The sequence below is a fragment of the Cupressus sempervirens genome, chromosome 4 (genome assembly GCF_028749045.1).
Source record: "Cupressus sempervirens isolate cs-2001-9-10 chromosome 4, ASM2874904v1, whole genome shotgun sequence".
NCBI lineage: Eukaryota > Viridiplantae > Streptophyta > Pinopsida > Cupressales > Cupressaceae > Cupressus > Cupressus sempervirens.
The window spans coordinates 707,685,186-707,705,253 of NC_143121.1; the positions used below are offsets into that span (position 1 = coordinate 707,685,186).

Here is a 20,068-nt window from a genome sequence, read left to right on the forward strand (position 1 = left end):
TTGGACATCTCACTACAACAAGACCTCTTTGGAATTAAGATCAAACAACCTCTACACCTTCCCATTATCATAGTATCCAATGAATATGAGTGGTCAAATCTTCCTCTCCATGGATTTCCTCTAAGTATCTTGAATAAATGCCTAAACCTCACTACCAAAAAAATAGAATGTAGAAACATTAGGATTGACATGAGTCCAGGCCTCCTTAAGAGTCAAATTTTGCAATGCCTTATAAGATATCTGATTATGAATATAGTTGGAATAATTGATAGCCTTAGCCAAAAATAAAGAACTCATAGCTTGAGTCTATATCATACAATTGGCCATCTCTTGTAATGTTTTATTCATTCTCTCTGCAACCCCATTTTGCTGAGGGTATGAGGAACTATGAACTGATGTAGTGAACCATGCTCAGTGCAAAAACCTCTGAAAGACTGATTCACATATTCCCTATCATTGTCGATACATATACATTTGACAGAAAGACCAAACTACTTCTCCAAAAAGGTCTGAAAGATTTAAAATCTATTAAAGATATCATGTTTGTACTTCAAGAAGTAAGTCCATGTGCATCTAGAGAAGTCATCTATGATGGTAAGCACATATCAAGAACCAAAAAATGATGGAGTAGGAAATGACATAAGATCAATGTGTATCAACTCCAAAGTTTACTTAGCATGTGAGGATCTACCCATCGAAAAGGGATATCTATGATGTTTGCCAAGTGCACAACCTCAAAAAACAGCATCAGTAAAAGAGATTTGAGGTAGCCCAATCACTAGCTCTTGTGTACTCATTTGTTGTAGATATTTGTAGTTGACATGGCCAAAATGCTTTACCAAAGCTTGCTCACTATTTCTGCATGAGCAATAAGAGAACAACCTATAGAGTAACATCTCTTGAATCCATCAAACCGATATAAGTAAGATAGAAAATCAAAACTCCCAATATCAACAACCAAATCAGGATCATGGAGGTCTCAAATAACCACATCATGTAGTGAGAACTCAACTATCTTACCAGAGCCATAATGAAAAATTTGATAGAAAGACATAAGGTTTGTAGAAATGGTTAGAACCAATAGAACATCTTGTAAAGAACCACCCTCCAAGGAAATAGTGCCAGAACCTGAAATTGAAAGTTGTGCATAGTCATCAACTGCAATTTGTGTAGTGACACTATGAGAAAGTGAGGTAACCAAATTAGTTGAGTGTTTCATATGGTGTGAAGCACCTAAATGAATGATCCAAGTAGTAGGAAAAGACAAAGCTCATGCATAAAGAGCATGTCCTTTTCCTGAAGGAGGAGGTGGTGACTTCAGAGAAGTAATACTATGTCACTGCATGACCTCCTCCAAAGCCTTAAGACATTTCCAACACCTAGAAACTAGATGCCCTTCCTTGCCAAAAAAACTGCAAGGATCACTTGTAAACTTCTTAGTCTTGGAGGAACATTCACTAGACTTAGAAAGTTTGTCCTTTAGAGTAGATTTATATGTATTTGATCTAGGAGGTAGCTTGGAGGAATTCTCACTGCTAGTTGAATTTATTTTGGGATTTAGTTTCTACTTTAGCCTCCCTATAGATGTATAAGCAACCAATGCCTAGTTCTTTGATCTTGATAGAGAGTCTAATTGTGTAAGCTTGCCTTTCTCTCTATTCAACCGATCAAAGAATACCTCAAATGTGGACATGGTAAATTTAGGACCAAAGCATCCATAGTAGAATGTAAGGTAGAAGAGAAAAATTGAAAGTTTCCTCAAAAATTTGACATAATCAGATAAATACACTTCTTATCAGTCTTTAATTTTCCACATCTATGTAACAAAGATCTCTGTTGTTTAAAACTCATCAAAAATTCCTCAATGGAGGGAAAAGAATTAGGTACAAGTGATGTAATCTTTTCCTTAATCTAAAGTTCTATGAACTCGTTGATGGAGCCAAACAAGTCCTTGAACTTTTCCCACATCTCTCAAGGAGTATTACACCTATCAAGATGAAACTGAAAGCTGTCTGAAACATTAAAGAAATCAAACCCATGGCCACATCCATCTTGTTCTTGTGCTACATGAAGAGATCATGTCATGGTCAAGATTTATATTGATGTATACTAACATATTTTTCTACAAGAAAGATCATTGAATGGATGGTAGATACATTAAGGTGAAAGTTTTCTTGTGAAAATTGTTCATAGATGGTGCTATGGTGAAGGTCTGAAAGATATGCATTAATGAGGGTATGTTTTTGTGGTGGAATCAATTTAGATATGTTGAATGGATGGTGAATCAAATTTTTCTAGAGTATGAAAGTATTTGGAAGGTGCAGTTTGACAAAGCCCTAGGTTTTAAGGCCTAAAAGTGAAGGTACATGAGCTGGTAGAACATGAGAGCATGGTAGCCATTCAAACCCATCAATTCCTTGGGTTGGGATCATGAATAAATGCTTCCTAATGGCTTAGGGTTCTTGTCAAACAAATTTTATCTAATTCCTTTATAAATTTTAACTATTTTGGGCTCATTTGGCCTAATTTGAGAATTGTGAGGTATTGGTTCTACACGTCAGTTCAAAATAATAGCGTCTAGTTTTTGGATACATTGAATAACTTCCAAAAGATTATCTATAAGTGTAATTTTTTTGGAATTTATTTTGGAAGAAGTTAGTGAGAAGTGTGAAATACCTTATTTGATCAATGTTGCTTAATGACCCTTAGGGACACTTTGGTCTAGTGTGCTCCCAAACATTTAAGGGGCTCCGCAGTTGAAAAGAGGTTAGAAATAACATTTACCCAAAAAACTAGAGCTATTAGAGTTGATGATTTGATCCCAGGAGGAATAGTTTTAAAGATATCCATTTTTGTTCATTTCAACTGAGCAATATTGTAACTTTTGACATAAACTAAGATAAGGATTGTGATATTGCTATGCCAAATTAAACTGAAGGTAAATCTCCCAAAAATAAGATAGGTTATTATAGGCCTCCAAAACACAATTGTATAGTACCTTGCAATTCATTGATGCCTCACACAAACTCTAAGTTATGCCCCAAGAAAGATTGCAAATTATTATTGCTTAGTGACCCTTAGGGACACTTTGGTCTAGTATGTTGACAAAAAATCAAGCGACTCCATAGGATAAATTAGGTGGTCACTAGTTTTCACCTATCTAATTAGAGTTAATTGAGTTGGTGATTCAATCCCATGTTGAATGGTTTAAAAGAAACCTAGTGTTGTTCATTTTTAACTAAGAAAGATTGTAACTTTTGATATAAATTGAGATAGGGATGTCAAATTGAAATAAAGGTGAATCTCCCAAAACTAAGATAGGTTATGGTATACCTCCATATTATATTTTCGTACCACCTAATGATTTTTCAACACCTCTCACAAACTCTAAGATATGCCACAAGAAATATTGCAACCTAATGTTACTTAGTGACCCTTAGGAACACTTTGACTTGGCGTGTGATGCAGGAGCATCCAGAGGTATAAGGGCAATCTTGTGTCACCCAAAAAAAAAGGTACTTAGACTTAGTTTTTGTTTGATGTGTTTTCATTTTTGGATACCCATTTGGGTCAAATAAAGGTTCCAACTCTCACAGTTCCACTATCAGTGCATTTGAAAATCCCAAAAAAATATGAGCATGTATTTGGGCCATCATTTTGGGAAACTAGAAGGTGTGAATTGGCCAGATGAATGTAATCATGATTTAGAGCATTCCAGAAAAAGAATCAGGTCAATAGGCCCCACGGTTTGAAAGTTATTGCAGTTTTTCGAGTTTTGGAGACCTCCTAAGAATGCTTCAAAGTCAGGTTTGGGGCATTAAATGACCTCAAAAAGGGTCAAAAATGGGGGACGAGCGAAGCTGTCCATCAGGCTATAGAGCGCTTTGAGAGCTTTCTGAAAATGTAAATGGTTTGTCAATCGGAGCTACGGTTCAAAAGTTATGCCTCCCGAAAGTTCGGTTACCGTTTCTGGATTCTTCTAGATTTGCACCGACTTCTAACGCAACTTCTGGAACCTTCTATTTTTTCGGTGGATGCCTACTAGCACTTTCTAGAATGTACTCCTAGTCCTTAACCCTCCGAGGTCTATTTAAGGAGATTTCTGGCATTGTAAAAGGCAGTTCGAAATGGAGTTTGAGAGGAGGTACTGAAAGGAGAATTTATCTCCAAATTTATGCTATTGTAAGCCCTTAGGGCATGTTTTGAAGTTTATTTTCTCTGTACTATTTGTAATAGCTTATTTTCTCAGTTAACATAATTTTCCCTTTTTGTTGTGTCCATTTTGTTCTTGGGTTGTGTCTCCATCAGCGTGCTCCCAAATGTTTGAGTGACTTTGTGGGAGAAATGAGGTTGTGATTAGTGTTTACCTGGTGAAAAGGAGCTAATTTAACTGATGATTCAATACTATGGCTAACAATTTGAAAGATACACAATGTTGTTCATTTCAATTGAACAACATTGCAACTTTTGACATAAACTAAGATAGGGATGGCAAATTAAAATGAAGGGAAATATCCTAAAACTAAGATAGCTTATTTCAAGCCTCCATAGCATGTTCCCATAACACCTAATTATTTTTTGATACCTCACATGATCTTTGAGATATGCCCTAAGAAAGATTTCGGCTCGATGTTGCTTAGTGATCCATTGGGACAGTTTGGTATTGTGTGCTCACAAATGTTTGAACAACTCCATAGGCCAAATAGAGTTGATACAAGGGTTTACTTGACCAACCAAAGACAATCGAGTCAATAATTTGACCCCACCAAAAATAGTTTTAAAGATACCCATTATTGCTCATTTTAACTGAGAAAAATTGCAACTTTTGACATAAACTAAGACAAGGGATACCAAACTAAAACAAAGCATAATCTCCCAAAACTAAGATAGGTTATTGTAGGCCTCTTGAATGTGATCCTGTAGAACCTTAAAATTCATTGATACCTTGCTTGGGATCTGAGATATTCCTTGAGAAAGCTTGGAGCCCAATGTTGTTTAATGACCCTTAGGAACACTTTGGTTTGGTATGCTTGTAAACATTTGAGTGACTCTATGGGTAAAATGGGGTTGGAACAAGAATTAACTAATGGAGTCAAGGATTCGATCCCATGTTGAATGGTTTAAAAGATATCTAATGTTGCTCATTCTAATTGAGCAACATTGTAACTTTTGACATAAACTAAGATAGGGATACCAAATTGAACTGAAGCGGAATCTCCCAAAATTGTGATAGGTTATTGTAGGCCTACATAACATAGTCATGTAGCACCTAATAATTTGTTGATACCTCATACAAGCTTTGAGATATGTCCCAAGAAAGATTGTAGCCTAATTTTGCTTAGGTATCCTTAGGGACACATCGATCTAGTGTGCTCATGAACATTCGAATGAATTCATACATAGAATGGGGTTGGAACTAGTGTTTACCTAGCCAACTGGAGCTAATGGAGTTGAAAGTTCAATCTTGTGGTGAATGGTTTGAATTATATTAAATATGAAATATGAAACATGAAACATGAAACATTAAATGTGAAATATGAAACATGATATATCTATCTATTTGAGAAGAATATTGATGCAAGTTTCCTTATTTATCATGGTAATGCATCCTTGAATTAACTTCATACCCTAATCAAAGAGAAGGTTGACTAAAATAAATTATACTTTAGGATCTTTCAAAGAGAAGTTCATTTCGTTGAAGATGATTTATCTTTTAGCTCATCTATAATAATCTCTCTCCTATATCATGACCTTTCATTGTATTAATTTATTACAACTGAGTCATTCATGTAAGGGTTTCCATTTAGATGAACAAGAGACTAAATAATCCCAAGATCCACAATCTGATCTCGATAAGCTAAAATTTACTTGATAGAATTGGCATTTGAATCATTATATAAAACCCATTATGCGTTGCTCCTCAAGCGCACTCCTTTTGTGGTGGGCTTTGGGCACTCTTTTGTAATACACATGTTTGTAATAACTTTCACAATATTCTCAACTATACGATGAGGTTTATCAACTTAATGTATTCAGTTACTTCATATCACATGAGCTTTTTTAAGAATGAACTAGATTTTGTAGACACATCCATGTTATGGTATTTAAATATATATATTTAAAGACATGTTTGAATAAATTTCTTAAGGGTAATTAATATTTAAGCAAGAATTATTAAATATATTTGACACTTATTTATTGTTGAACATACAAAATAAAAGGTAAACTTCAAATGTAAATGCTAGATTATTTCGAAGTAGGGATTGAGAGGATTGAGTACATATATTTCAATGATATATTTGCAAATTAGGCCCATTGCACCTTTTATATACAAAATGTCACATCTAACATGCACATGACGAGTCATTGCCCTTTTTTACATGGAAATTGGCATGTAATATGCACTTGGAAGCTCATTGACCTTTTTAATACAAAAATTGGCATCTAATGCACATAGTAGCTCATTACCATTTATATATACAAAATTTGGCATCTAAATATGCACATTTCATATAGAAAATTTTGCCTCTAAATATGCACATAGAGAACCTTGAAGATATATACACAAAATCATTAAAATTATTTTATCATAGTGTAGACTCATTCTTTTAGATTTCCAAAAATTAATCAAGAGAACCATCTAGATCAACTATAACCCTTATTGTGTGAAGTATTGCCTTGTGGTTAGATCTATGAACTTTCCAAAAAATCTTGTTAAGAGGTCTACCACAACACTTAATAATAAATTGAATATTTGTTGCAATAATAAGGATAGAGTAATGAATAATATATCTATATGTATCAAAGTCCTCAAATAACAGAACATTACAATTCTTGATAAGATTCATACATTTTATAGAATGATAAAATGAGTTTAATACCCAAATTAATGCAAAGTGTAATAAAAATAGTTTAAGAGGTATACATACAATTCCACACAACAATGGTACCTTATAAGTAATGTTTGTGTGACAATAACAGATCCTATTGGGTACTAAATATCCTCTCCATCAAAGACTATAGTTGTCAATTTCTTATTGGCCTTAATACATTAATACAAAAAGTAATGTGTTCTTTCTTCATTATTCTCATATGCATTTACTGCATATACATGACCTACATTTAATAGAAGGATAAGTTAATACCAAAATCAACATTTAAAGAACTAATAAATTGGGCTTAAAATTGATTTAACCTACGTAATAGAGAAATTCTTTGGTTCAACTAGGTTTGATACATGGTCAAAATCCATTGATGCTTCAATCTGGTTCTTTTGTAGTTCCCTAGGAAGTTGATATGTATCTAGGGTTTGCAAAGGTCTATATGACCATCAGTCAACCCACTCTTTTGATTCACATTCATCCCATACAAAATGTGTACACAAAGAGGAAAAGTGTGAATTTTTTCTAGTATAAATAGCTAATGATTTTGCATTTGAAATTCTAGATAAAAGCATGTCACTTGATCTATAAGTGTACAAAAATATAGATAATTTTCAATGTTAGATTCACATACAAACCAAAAATATGTAGAAACCTTAGAATTACTTGCATTACCTGGTCCCATTGTAGAGTTACACCATTGCATAATTGTTTTTGCATCTATTAACAATGTATCACCTTCATACTTCAATTCCTCTCTTGTAAGAGCTCTTTACACACATTCTCTCGTACCATCATGCTCACCCTTTCCATGCACTACTCTAGTGAAATTTTAAAAATGTTGCATGCCACTTGTCACATGCATCCTAGTTAGCTAGTAGAACATTTGTGTAATCTTGAATTGTGTGGTGTAATTTTTTGACTATATTAAGCATTCATTGTATCGTATACCTCTTTCGCTTAAACTATCGTAGAAGACTATAAAGAATCCTTGCACAAACTATGAAGAATGAGTATGAACACCGTTGATATAGAAGTGATACTCCTTTATAACCTTTATATCCTCCTTTGTGTTTTCATGTACATGCATGAATGACATTTGTACAAATATTGTAACTTGTGTAGAGTGGTAATACATAGGTTACACTTAATTTTGAGGTTTCAATGTCTAATTCTTAGCAAAATAAATGACAAACACAATAGTATTGAGGGGGAAAGTGTTCTTACACAACTTGAATTGCTCATCTAACCCCCTAGCTTGATGTGTGTGACCTATGTACTCATAAACTAGTTTCTCTTAATACAATTTAATGAAATCAACTACACATATATCCTTTTTCACCAATTCACACCTCTTTAATTCATTTCCATCTTTCACACGATATGTGACTAACTTGTATTTTCCAATAGAAACTAGTACCTTACCAATTTCATGTGTATTATCTAGATGTTGGAATCTAAGCCATTGTTGCAAACCACCATATGTAAGACAAAGACCTTTCACACACATCATCTTATAATAAATGCACCCATCATCTCATCTACATAGCACACTTGAAATGAATTATCTAGGTGACTTAGGAGGTTCTTGTAGACCACAATCTTGCACAAGATTGTTAGTGTGCAAAGCACAACATATATAACGATAAATATCATAATGATTGGAAAAATCAACATGGTCCCTACAACAACACACAATGTTGGCATAGCTATCAAAAAGACTAAGGAACAAGACCAATGGAGCTTATTAGTGTGACTAGTTATGAGTTGGTTGTCATGACGTCAAAAGCTATGACACAATATCAACCAATACAATGTTGTAACTAGTAATGTAGTGTGTGCACATGAGTACACTTTTGTCCTTGGGTGATAGGAGACAAGAAAAGGTTATGACAAGTGGAGGAAGTCACATGGACATTCACACTTAGTCAAATCGGGGATATGTATATTGCAAGGAATCAAGAAAGCATAAAGGATGAAGTGACTGGTGGTCACACAAACTGGTTTGAGCCATAACAGAAGTATAGAAGCAAGAATCACATGACTAATACATCACAAAGTAGGTGGATCACACTTGACATTTCATTTAATGGAGTTAGAAGTCACATCAATGAGAGACGAAAGCATTTGAATTTGAATTATTTCCAAATGGTCAAGCTATTGAATTCATAGATTTTCTATGCCTTCTATATGTACAAGGTACATCTAACAAGAATGATGCATGAAAATGACATGAGTACATGCTAAGTGTAGCATGGTGAGTTAAAATCTTGAATTCTCAAAGAATGGATTGTAATTAAGTGATCAAAGATTATATAAAATATTATTATTTCCAAGGAAGAAGGTCAAATTGTAGATCGACAAAAGAAATTCTAGAGAGACTAGTTATATGTGATCTCAAAAAAAAGAAAGAGAAAGAGTGAAGAGTAGAGTGTAAAGGCAGAGTGTGTTGACCACAACCAATCTGTTGATCAAAAAAGTGATGTAGTGTGCAGTAGGCAATAGAGCCAAGCACATTAGTGATCGTGTATGAGTTGCAAAGAGAAGAGAGAGAAGAGAAAATTAGAGACAGGTCTGAGGAGCATCAAAGTGATCTATATCTAGCTAAGTGAAGTAGCTATCCTACTTAGATAAATCCTTTTGTTGTTTTTTAATCAATTAAACAAAAATTCTCATTGAGGGTAAAATTTAACAAGTTCTTTTATAAAATCCCCTAACAGAGTGACATGTTACTTTGTGTTTTAAGTCCTTTTACCAGGCTGCTCTTAATCGAGCAAGACTCTCACAAGTCTATACAAAATCCCTTAATTGGGTGACAATTGAAAGTGTCTTTGTAATCTTTTAATAGAGATAAGCTCTTGACTAGACACACTTTTGGAGAGTGCAAGATTTTTGAGGATTGACTCACACACCATGGTTTTTACCTTAGTCAAGTTTCCCTGAGATAAATCTATGTGTTATGTGATGCTACTGGTGTCTTGATTGTTTTTGCTTAATCCTAACCAATTAAGTTGTAGTTTCCCATTTTAGTAGACTGATATGAAGTAAGGTTTGAAGAAGTTTTAAAGTTTTGCAATATGCCGACTAATATCCCCAATATATTTATTAATGAGTGGACCAACACTTAGTACGTGCATGATTAATTTTAATATAAAATGGTTTTATCATCTCAAAATATATATAGAAGCTAATTTAAGTTTGAGGAAGCTTTGAAGAAATATTTCATAAGATTGTGTTTGATTCATGTCTAAATAGTGTTTTTGATGTGGCTCACGATTTCTAATTCCAATTTTCATTCTAACAACTTTTTGGTTGGGTGAAACATTTGTGTTGTCATGCTAAAATTTGTCAGTTAACGTTCTCAATGCATCAACAACAACCTTTTCCTTGTATGGGAGTCTACCTAAGAATGCCCAAAGAGAATTATTGTTAGGATCCCTAATTTTCTATCGCCTTTCTAAGGCATTGCGTAATTTTGTTCTACTTATCACCAATGACTTGCTTGTTTTTCTTATTAGTTGATATTTTTCCATTTCCTTTCCCATTATGGTTGATGTGAGGTCATGTTGAGTAACATTAGCATCTTTTGTACTAATAGATTTTGGTTGTTCTTAAGCCAAAAATTCTCATTGTCTCTCTAAATTTTAGATTTGTAATCATTTCAACAACTAATTGACATCTTCCACTTGGGTTTAAAATTTCAAAATAGTTATTCCAAATTAATTTAACCATTCTTCTACAAGTTCTTTCAATTTTTTAATCACGAATCAACTTCACACTATTTTCATCAATGTCAATTAAAAACATTGGTTTTCTACAACGAATTCTAGAAGGTATTTAGATATGTGCATGGTCTTAGTTTTCATTAGGTGCATTATGCACATTAATCCATCAAATTAAAGTGATTTATTTTCTTCAAATTCATTAAGTGCATTCATCACATTGATTTCAAATGGATTATGCTCATTGCATTCATTGGGTGCATTGTGCAAATTAATCCATCAAATTAAAGTGATGTATTTTCTTCAAATTCATTAAGTGCATTCATCACATTGATTTCAAATGGATTATGTTCATTGCATTCATTAGGTGCATTTGTCATGTCCATTTGAATTAGTGTATGTTGATCTTTTTGATTTGGTGCATTAGGTACCTTTATCATGTTGATTCAGATTGTTGCACATTCATCATTTTTATTAGGTGCATTAGATGATGTACCTCAATGTAAACTCCTCACACTCCCTTTGCTCATCTTTGTTGCCTCTCCTTGTTAATTTTTTCCTCTCTTGTGATTTTGTATTGTTAATATTGGTTGTCCTACACATAAAATCATCATGAAAATCCATAATCAAATAGAAATAAAACAATGAATGGGCATCATTTTATTATAATATAAAGTAACAAACCCCAAAATAAAACAAATCAATCATTTCAAAGCAAAAGTGAGAAAAAAAACTACAAACCTAACTGTCATTGTCCCAAAAACTTATGCCAAACAATAGTGAGACCTTCAAATGTCTTTTATTATTGGTTTATAGAGAGTTGGGATTACACACACACACATGCGTGCGCGCGTGTGTATACACACACACACACACACACACACACATATACATACATACATATACATATTCGCACACACATATGTGTGTGTATATATAAGAATGAATATATATATATATATATATATATATATATATATATATATATATATATATATATATATATATATATATATATATATATGTATATGTATGTATGTATGTATGTATGTATGTATGTATGTACACACATATAATAGTGGGTCTACGTGTTGCAGAAAAGTAGAGTTGAACCTATAATTTTTCATAACATGTATAAGATATGAGAAAAATGTTAACATTGGTTTTAGGTTTGCATAACCAATACATGTATGAGAGACTATAATTTATATATATAAAATACACACAGACACACAGACACACACACACACACATACATATGTGTATGTGTATGTGTATATGTGTACATACACATACACATACTATTTATGTACACATACATCATACACATACTATGTGTACATAGACAATATGTGTATGTACACATACACATACACATATGTAAATGTAATGTGTATATATATTATAGTCTCTCATACGTGTATGGGTTATGGAAACCTAAAACCATGTTAACATTTTTCTTATATCTTATACACTTTATGAAAAATTAGAGGTTCAACTCTACTTTTCCACAACATGTAGACCCGCTATTATATATATATATATAGAGAGAGAGAGAGAGAGAGAGAGAGAGAGAGAGAGAGAGAGAGAGAGGGGGGATTGCACGCATGCACACACACGTGCGCACGCACACACATATATGTATATATATATATATATATATATAGAGAGAGAGAGAGAGAGAGAGAGAGAGAGAGAGAGAGAGAGAGAGAGAGAGAGAGAGAGGTATGCATGTGCACATGCACGCACGTGCACACACACACACACACACACACACACACACACAGAAGCTCAATTGACTAAGTTCCTAATACATATAGTCAATTACTGACTCAGTTGAAGTGGGATCATAACCTGCCAATCCATCAATAGAGGTAAGAGTAGGAGCAGCAATAGTTCTGTCTTGTTGGGGTAGGTAGCCTATGGAGCAAAACTTTTTATCGACTATATATATTCTCATACGTGTATGGGTTTTGTAAACCTAAAAGCAATGTTAACATTTTCCTCGTATCTTATCAACGTTATGAAAAATTGGAGGTTCAACTCTACTTTTCCACAACACATACACTTGCTGTGGAGAGAGAGAGAGAGAGAGAGAGAGAGAGAGATGAGATAGAGATCAAGAAGGCTAATTATGGCTCATTTTATATAGAGGAGTTGATGAGTGAAGGAAAATGAGAGAGAAAGAGGAAACAAGAAGAGGCATGTCTTTACATCTCCAAAATGTGTACAAGTTTTGTAAAACTAAAATTGAGTGCCTTATTATCTCCAAACATGTACGCATATGGACTTGAAATGTACTTTGTGCTTTTCAAACCCCGAGTGAGTTATGATGGACGCTAAAACTTGTACTTATTTTAGACTTATGAAAGGTGGTGAATGACCCTAAGGTTTGAAAGTTCATTTTCCCTCCATTTTAGTCCTTTGATACATGTTTTTGTATTCCAACATTAATTCTCAACTTCATCCTCATGAAATTATATATATATATATATATATATATATATATATATGAGCATGCAAGGGATCCATCAAAGTCACATAAGAATTGAACTTTTTCCAAACACAATAAGAATTGAACTTTTTCCAAACACAACTCTGAATTTGAATCTTGATAGATGACTTTTTCTATTTCATGAGTGCATTTGAAATTGTTTGTACACTAAGAAAGAAATGGCACGGTAGATTATGAAATATGATTTGAAACGTGATGTTGAGAAAAAGAAAAAGCTAACAACTTAAGACAGTTCAAATCAAATCAAATTGTATCAGAGATAGGGAGGGAAAGACAGCAGAACTGAAGGAGCACCAGTAAAGTATGTGATTGCTTATTGCTGGTAATTCTGACTGAAGGGAATTTGGGAAATTCGGACTGGCACAATGTTGTGTGCAGGTGGGTCATTTAGAATAGACCCACGGCTTACATTTTCTAGTTCATGCTTAGCGTCCTTTCACTACCCATTGGCATGTGGGTTCTACTCCTGTAACGCTACACATCTATCTTATACCAATAACCAAAGAAATATTTTCAGACTCGGCAGGCAATCCATGGTGAAATCCCATGGTCGATTTCTTTTGGACTCATCTACTTCACACGTAAAGACATTCAAAAGGCTGCTAGGGGCAGGTACGGGATTTATCTTAGTGCCCATTAGTTTTGATAAACTTATATCACGATGCACGAGTAATAGAGATATTAATTAATACTTACAGTAGCTTGTTGAGGTAAAAAATATTTACAATAGCTTAGGCGTGCAGCGATAAAAACTGCAGTAGCACAGAGAAGAATGCTTTGCTTGAAAATAAACTTATTCAATTAACTGACAATAAAATCGCACGAATTAGTTCAGGATGTGGAATTATAATCCCAAAACCTTCACTTCAAAACCCATTGGGTAGGGTAAACCTTCTTGTTGAATGTTCAGAAGCGAGACTATTGGATTTTGAGGTCTTGTTTGCACGGCTATGATGATTCTTTCTGCAATCATGCGTAAATTCTGGAGCCCCGGAAACACGTTGAATACTCCATGCCGAGGCTTTTTAGCAGATACTGTACTTATAAGTCCAGGTTAGCATTTGAGCTTTCTACCTCAGTCAGTTCACAAAAAAAAATTAGAGTGAGACAGGGGACAATGCCGCTTTAAAATGTTTTAAGTCTCTTATGTTCTTCTTTTCTTGATTCGCACTTGAAGTAGTGTTCACTGTTCTCCACGGTGTCCTCCAAGTAGGCGAGCTCTGATCTTGGGGGTCATAATAAGTTCAGGTCATTGTTTGAGCTTTGGGCCTAGCCAGCTTAAATGAAGAACTAAAACAATATCGTAGCGAGCAATTTCACTTTCATTTTCTTTCGGTTCTCTCATGTCTTTATTTGTTTGATGAGCACTTGTAGTATTGTTTCAAACAGTTATCTCCATTGGCTTGAGGAAAATGCAGCGAAATGTCAGCTTTGACTATATTTGTAAACTGAAAACTTCTCGTCTAACCTCAAACTGAGGTTCCTCACATCCAGTAACATAATGCAACAGCTTTGTTAGGCTTAATTTGAACGCTTTTGGTAGAAAACTGTGTAGGAGTAGTTGTTCTCCTCTTCCTGATGACACATCATGGAGTTTGATTTGAAACATTGAAACAAAAACTCACTTGTAATTATCTATCAGAAGAGATCAAATTCAGCTACATGGACTCTGGAAATATTATGTCTATTTGTAAGCAGCTTGCAAGGAAATATTGATGCAAGTAAAATTTATTTTGGAAAAGAAGAATTAAAATGTTTGGTCTTTTCTCCTAAAAGAAATTCCTTGCAACCACATTACTGTTTTCAACCGTAATTGCAGACTTGGACTCACTTTGGCAAGCAAATTCTTTTTGACTCAAAAAAAGGTTGGAAACCCTCAACAACTTAAAAAACTAAGGTTGCCAGGAGACTGGTACCGTTATTAGTAAAGCAGATTCGTATTAGTACTGGTATGTCTATTCTCGAAAAGAGGAAAGACAATCGTATTAGTTACTTATCCTGTTCAGAAACTGGCAGAGATTGTCTGCACTTGAAATATCAACTTCTTCAGTAGAATTGAACTCACTTTCTTTATTGAAACCAGACAACATTATAGCCGTTCCTTAGCCCTGCGAAGTGCTGCAATCAGATTATAAAGTGCAGTGGTGGGTTTATCAATTGGCCTCATCAATCTTTGCTTACATCCACCAGTGTAATCTGTGCTGTGTCCATCGAAAATTTAATCTCATCGAACAGAGGACTTCTTCCACACCAAGGTAATTCCGAGCAAGAACTTTGAACACAGAATTAGTGTAGAAGGACAATTGAATATAATTATCAATGTGCTCTGATTGAAGAAGCTTCCTGATTTTTTTTTTGTTTTATTTGCATGGGAGATGGTGTGATGTCCCCTTCCAAATGTGTCCTAGAATCACAATTGCAACACATTGGGATTAGGGTTACAGATTTACCAAATAAAATATCTCTTTAGACAATATGATTCTGGATTTGAGTCCTGCTATAATACACACACGCATATGCATATGCATATACATATACTGTTAAATCTGTAACTTCAATTACCATACTGATCTAATTGTGCAGATTGCACAGATCTTATCTTGCATGAAATGCCTTACTAATGAAGGTTTATATATAATTGTCCCTTCATAGGCATGATCGGTGTCTCATTTGAGATAATAGTTGTTAAGTGTGAACTTAAATAATCTTAGTTAATGTGATTACAAAACCTATTCTCCCTTGGTGCCGATTATGGGAAATCTATTAAGGGCTGACCTAGATAGGGTCACGTCCCTTCAAGGGACATGCCCTTTGGTTGCCGTATATATATAGGGTGTGGTTATAGATAAAGGACACACAATAAACATATAGTCTGCTCCTTTAATAATACTGCCCTAGACGAACACTTGCAGAGATAAGAAATTCAGAATAATATTATATTATTGTTATCACGTCATTCAAGTCTGATTATAGAAGATCATCTACAGCAAGCTTCACAAAGAAGGTATTATCTCAATCTGATTTATAGCAGAATTTGCAGAAACTTTACATGGTATCAGAGCTCTGGTTGTTGAACCTAGGCTCTGCAAATTAACAATCAGACTTTTATATCTAGCAACATCCTTCTATCTTCAATGGCAAGCACACTTAGACCCGAGGACAGGTTTGATGGGAAAGAACACTTTGTTGCTTGGAAATTCAGAATTATGATAATTCTTGAAGACAATGATGTGAAACAATTTGTTGATTCAGCATCCAAGCAACCTGCTGTTGAACCTAATAAAACTATCTAGAGTAAAGGAAACAGGAAAGCCATGCAGATAATATTAGATGGAGTGAAAAATGAAATAATACCTATGCTAATGAAACATCAAACAACATTTTATATAATGAATGCATTATTAAATGCATATGAGGTTAACAACGCGACTGAACCCTTGCACTAAAAAGGCAACTAAATCATATACAAATAAAGAAGGGAGAATCTATGAACTCTTGCTTCCTAAGGGTGGCCAGTTAAAGAGACAAACTTGTAAGTATAGGGACCATAATTGAAGACAAAGAATTAACACTTGTGGCTATAGATGGGTTACCAGATTCATGGGAAACATTCTCACAAGGAGTAAGTGCTAGAGACAATCTTCTAGACTTTAATAGATTTAAAGGAGATTACCTGCAAGAAGAATCTAGGAAACTTAAGAAAGGAGGAAGATTGAAAATTGAAGATGAAGAACTTCATGTTCTCAATACAAATTCATATAAAGGTAAGAAGAAACACTTCAAGAAGAATGGTAATCAAAGAAATGACAAACCTAAGAAAGATCTATCCAAAATAAAATGCTTCAAATGTGAAAAATTTGGACACTATAGATCTTATTGGCCAAAGAATACAAGGTAGCAAGTAAACTATACAAACATTACTAGGAAAGAAGATAACTATGACTCTGAGAATCATGTATTATATTCTACACTATCAAATGAAGTATCAAGCAAAACATGGGTAATTGATAGCGGATCATCTCGACACATTATAGAATACAAAGAAGCACCAGACTCTATATCTGAAGAAGTTGATGGTGAAGTTACCATTAGTGATAATTCTGCTCATTCAGTCAAAGGAATTGGGAATTGCACCTTGACATTGAAGTCGGGTAGTTCTCTACATCTCAAAGGAGTACTTTATGGACCAGGAACAAAAAGGAATCTAATCTCGGTTACAACACTTGAAGATGATGGACATAATGTTGCATTCATGGACGGTAAAGTAATGACCTAGTCTAAAAACTCTTCAATTAAAAAAGCAAAGTTGATTGGTCAAAGAAAAGGATACTTGTATGAACTAAATATAGAACCTTGTCAACCTATTCAAGCCTTAATTCATGAAGGTACTGATATAAATGAAATATGACATAGAAGGTTAGGACATCTAAATTTCAAAACCTTATCAACTATGGAGAAGATGGTAACTGGTTTATCTTAGTTAAATAAAGATCACTCAAGTATATGCAAAGAATGCACTTTGGGTAAGAACACCAAAAGTCCATTTCGTGATAGCACTAGAAAACCTAACAATGTTTTGGAATTAATCCACTTAGATTTATGTGGACCTATGTTTGTTCCTTCTCTTGGAGGATTCTAGTGCTATATACTTTTTATAGATGACTTCTCTAGAAAAACTTGGATTTACTTCTTAAAGTGTAAAGAATCAGAAGAAATCCTAAAGAGATTTAAAGAATTCAAAACCTTAACTGAAAACATATCAAGACACAAAATTAAAATTCTTAGGATTGATAATGAAGGGGAATATACTTCAGATTTGTTTAAAGAGTTTTGTAAAGAAATGGGAATTAAGAGGGAGTATAGTGTTCCTTATAACCCACAGCAAAACGAGGTAGCAAAAAGGAAGAATAGAACAATTATAGAAGCAACAAGAGCTATGATATTTGATCAAAATTTAGAATATTATCTTTGGGCAGAAGCCTCTTGTATTGCTGTCTATATTCAAAACAAAAGTCCTCACTCCTACCTTAGAGATAAAACTCTTGAAGAAGTCTTTACTAAGGTTAAACCTAATATAAGTCATCTTAGGATTTTTGGGTGCCCAGTATATATACATGTTCCAAAAGAAAAGAGAACTAAGTTAGAACCCTTTGGGAGGAAAGGTATTTTTGTCATGTATAGTGAAACATCTAGAGCATATAGGATTTTCATACTCGGTCAGAAAAACATTGAACTTAGTAGGGATGTAATATTTGAAGAAGATTTAGCATTCAAAAGAGCCCTAAGTTCTGCAGAACCCTCTCCCTTGCCGAGTTCTGAAGAAAATACTGAATTTGAGTTTTAGAGGGAGAACATTGAAGGAATTGAAGATGAAATTCAAAATCTTAATCTTGAGGAAACTCAAAATCCAAAGAAAAGACCACTTTGGGCCATTAAGACAGTAGAGGAAGCATAAGACTTTGCTGCACCATCTAGAACCTTCAGAGAAAGCAAAAGACCCAAAAGATTTTCTAGTTATGCAACAAACATGAGTGATTTATCTAAATCAGAACCAACCAATGTTTCAGATGCTATTAAACATACAACTTGGAAGGATGCTATGACGGAAGAATACCAATCCATTATTAAGAATGATTTTTGGGAAATTGTTCCAAGACTTGTAGGAAAATCCGTTGTTTCTTCTAAGTGGATATTTAAAATCAAGCATGTTGCTGATGGTAGCATTGAAAAATATAAAGCCAGAATTGTAGCCAGGGGGTTCTCTCAGAAAGAGAGAATTGGTTATGAAGAAACCTTTGCTCGTGTTGCCAGATACACCTTTGTAAGAGCATTCCTAGCTATTGTAGCATCGAAGGGATGAAAAGTACATCAGATGGATGTAAAAACAACATTTTTGAATGGAAAGATTACAAAATAGGTATATTTGGAGCAACCTGAAGGATTTGAAACTCATAACCCTAGTTTTTGTTTGTAGGCTCAACAAAGCTCTCTATGGGCTTAAACAGGCTCCAAGGGCATGGTATGAAAGAATTGATAAGTATCTCGCCAGCTTAGGATTGTCCAAGAATGAAGCTGATCCAAAACTATATTATAAAAGGGATAAAGATGATATGGTAATTTTCATACTGGATGTTGATGATTTACTAATAACAGGTGATGATCATCTTATAGATCAATGCGAGAAAGATCTAATCAGAGAATTTGAGATGAAAGATTTAGGACTCCTTCACTACTTCCTAGGACTGGAAGTATGGTAGAATTCTGACAGCATCATACTTAATCAAGGGAAGTATACGTTAGACATTTTGAAGAGATTTGGATTGTGGAACTGTAGGCCTGTGTCTTCTCCAATGGAGACTAATCTACATAAACTTAAGGAAGCAGCAACAGAATCACCTTCCATAGATTCTGCTCTTTACAGACAGATGATTGGGTCTCTTATGTACTTGGTCGACAGGAATACTGTGAAAGTAGAATACATTTGCGCTACAGATCAGACAACATATATTCTTACCAAACCTCTCTCTCGAGTGAAGATAGATCACTTCAGGAAAAGACTTGTTATGGTTGAATTATAAAACATTTGTATTCTTTAAATTATTAATAAAATAATTTTTATTGTCAGGCTATTGACTGTTATGGGCTTTACCATTTGTATTCATTATCTAAGAGGTGACGATCTCTTAGATAATGTGTTGAACAATAGAAAACTACTGTCAGATCTAGATGAGTTTAAGATCATATTGTGATGTAGTCATTTCTATGTCTATAAGTCACAATTTGGATAAATGAAGAATTTAATCATTGTCTAGATTTTATCCTGTGTTCTAGTAGATCTTAAACTTAGGATCATGTTGTGATATAGGCCCGTCAGTACCTATGAGTCACAACTTGGATAAATGAAGAATTTAATCATTCTTCGGATTTTATCCTGTATATTGTATGCTTTG

At 34.1% G+C, this 20,068-nt stretch overlaps 1 protein-coding gene across 4 annotated transcripts in view; it reads left to right on the forward strand.

Moving 5' to 3' along the window:
• The first annotated feature begins 13,210 nt into the window (after positions 1-13,210).
• Positions 13,211-20,068, forward strand: part of AGL26 (tRNA (cytidine(34)-2'-O)-methyltransferase) — an 87,308-nt gene continuing 80,450 nt past the window's right edge. The window contains exons 1-2 of one of the 4 annotated variants that reach the window (XM_089826600.1): positions 13,263-13,496; positions 13,636-13,730. In XM_089826600.1, coding sequence (XP_089682726.1) covers positions 13,652-13,730 — 79 coding nt within the window. In that variant the 5' untranslated portion in view covers positions 13,263-13,496; positions 13,636-13,651. Of the gene's footprint in view, positions 13,731-20,068 lie in introns of all 4 variants that reach the window. The other 3 variants (XM_089826601.1, XM_089826599.1, XM_089826598.1) reach the window with 3 other exon arrangements.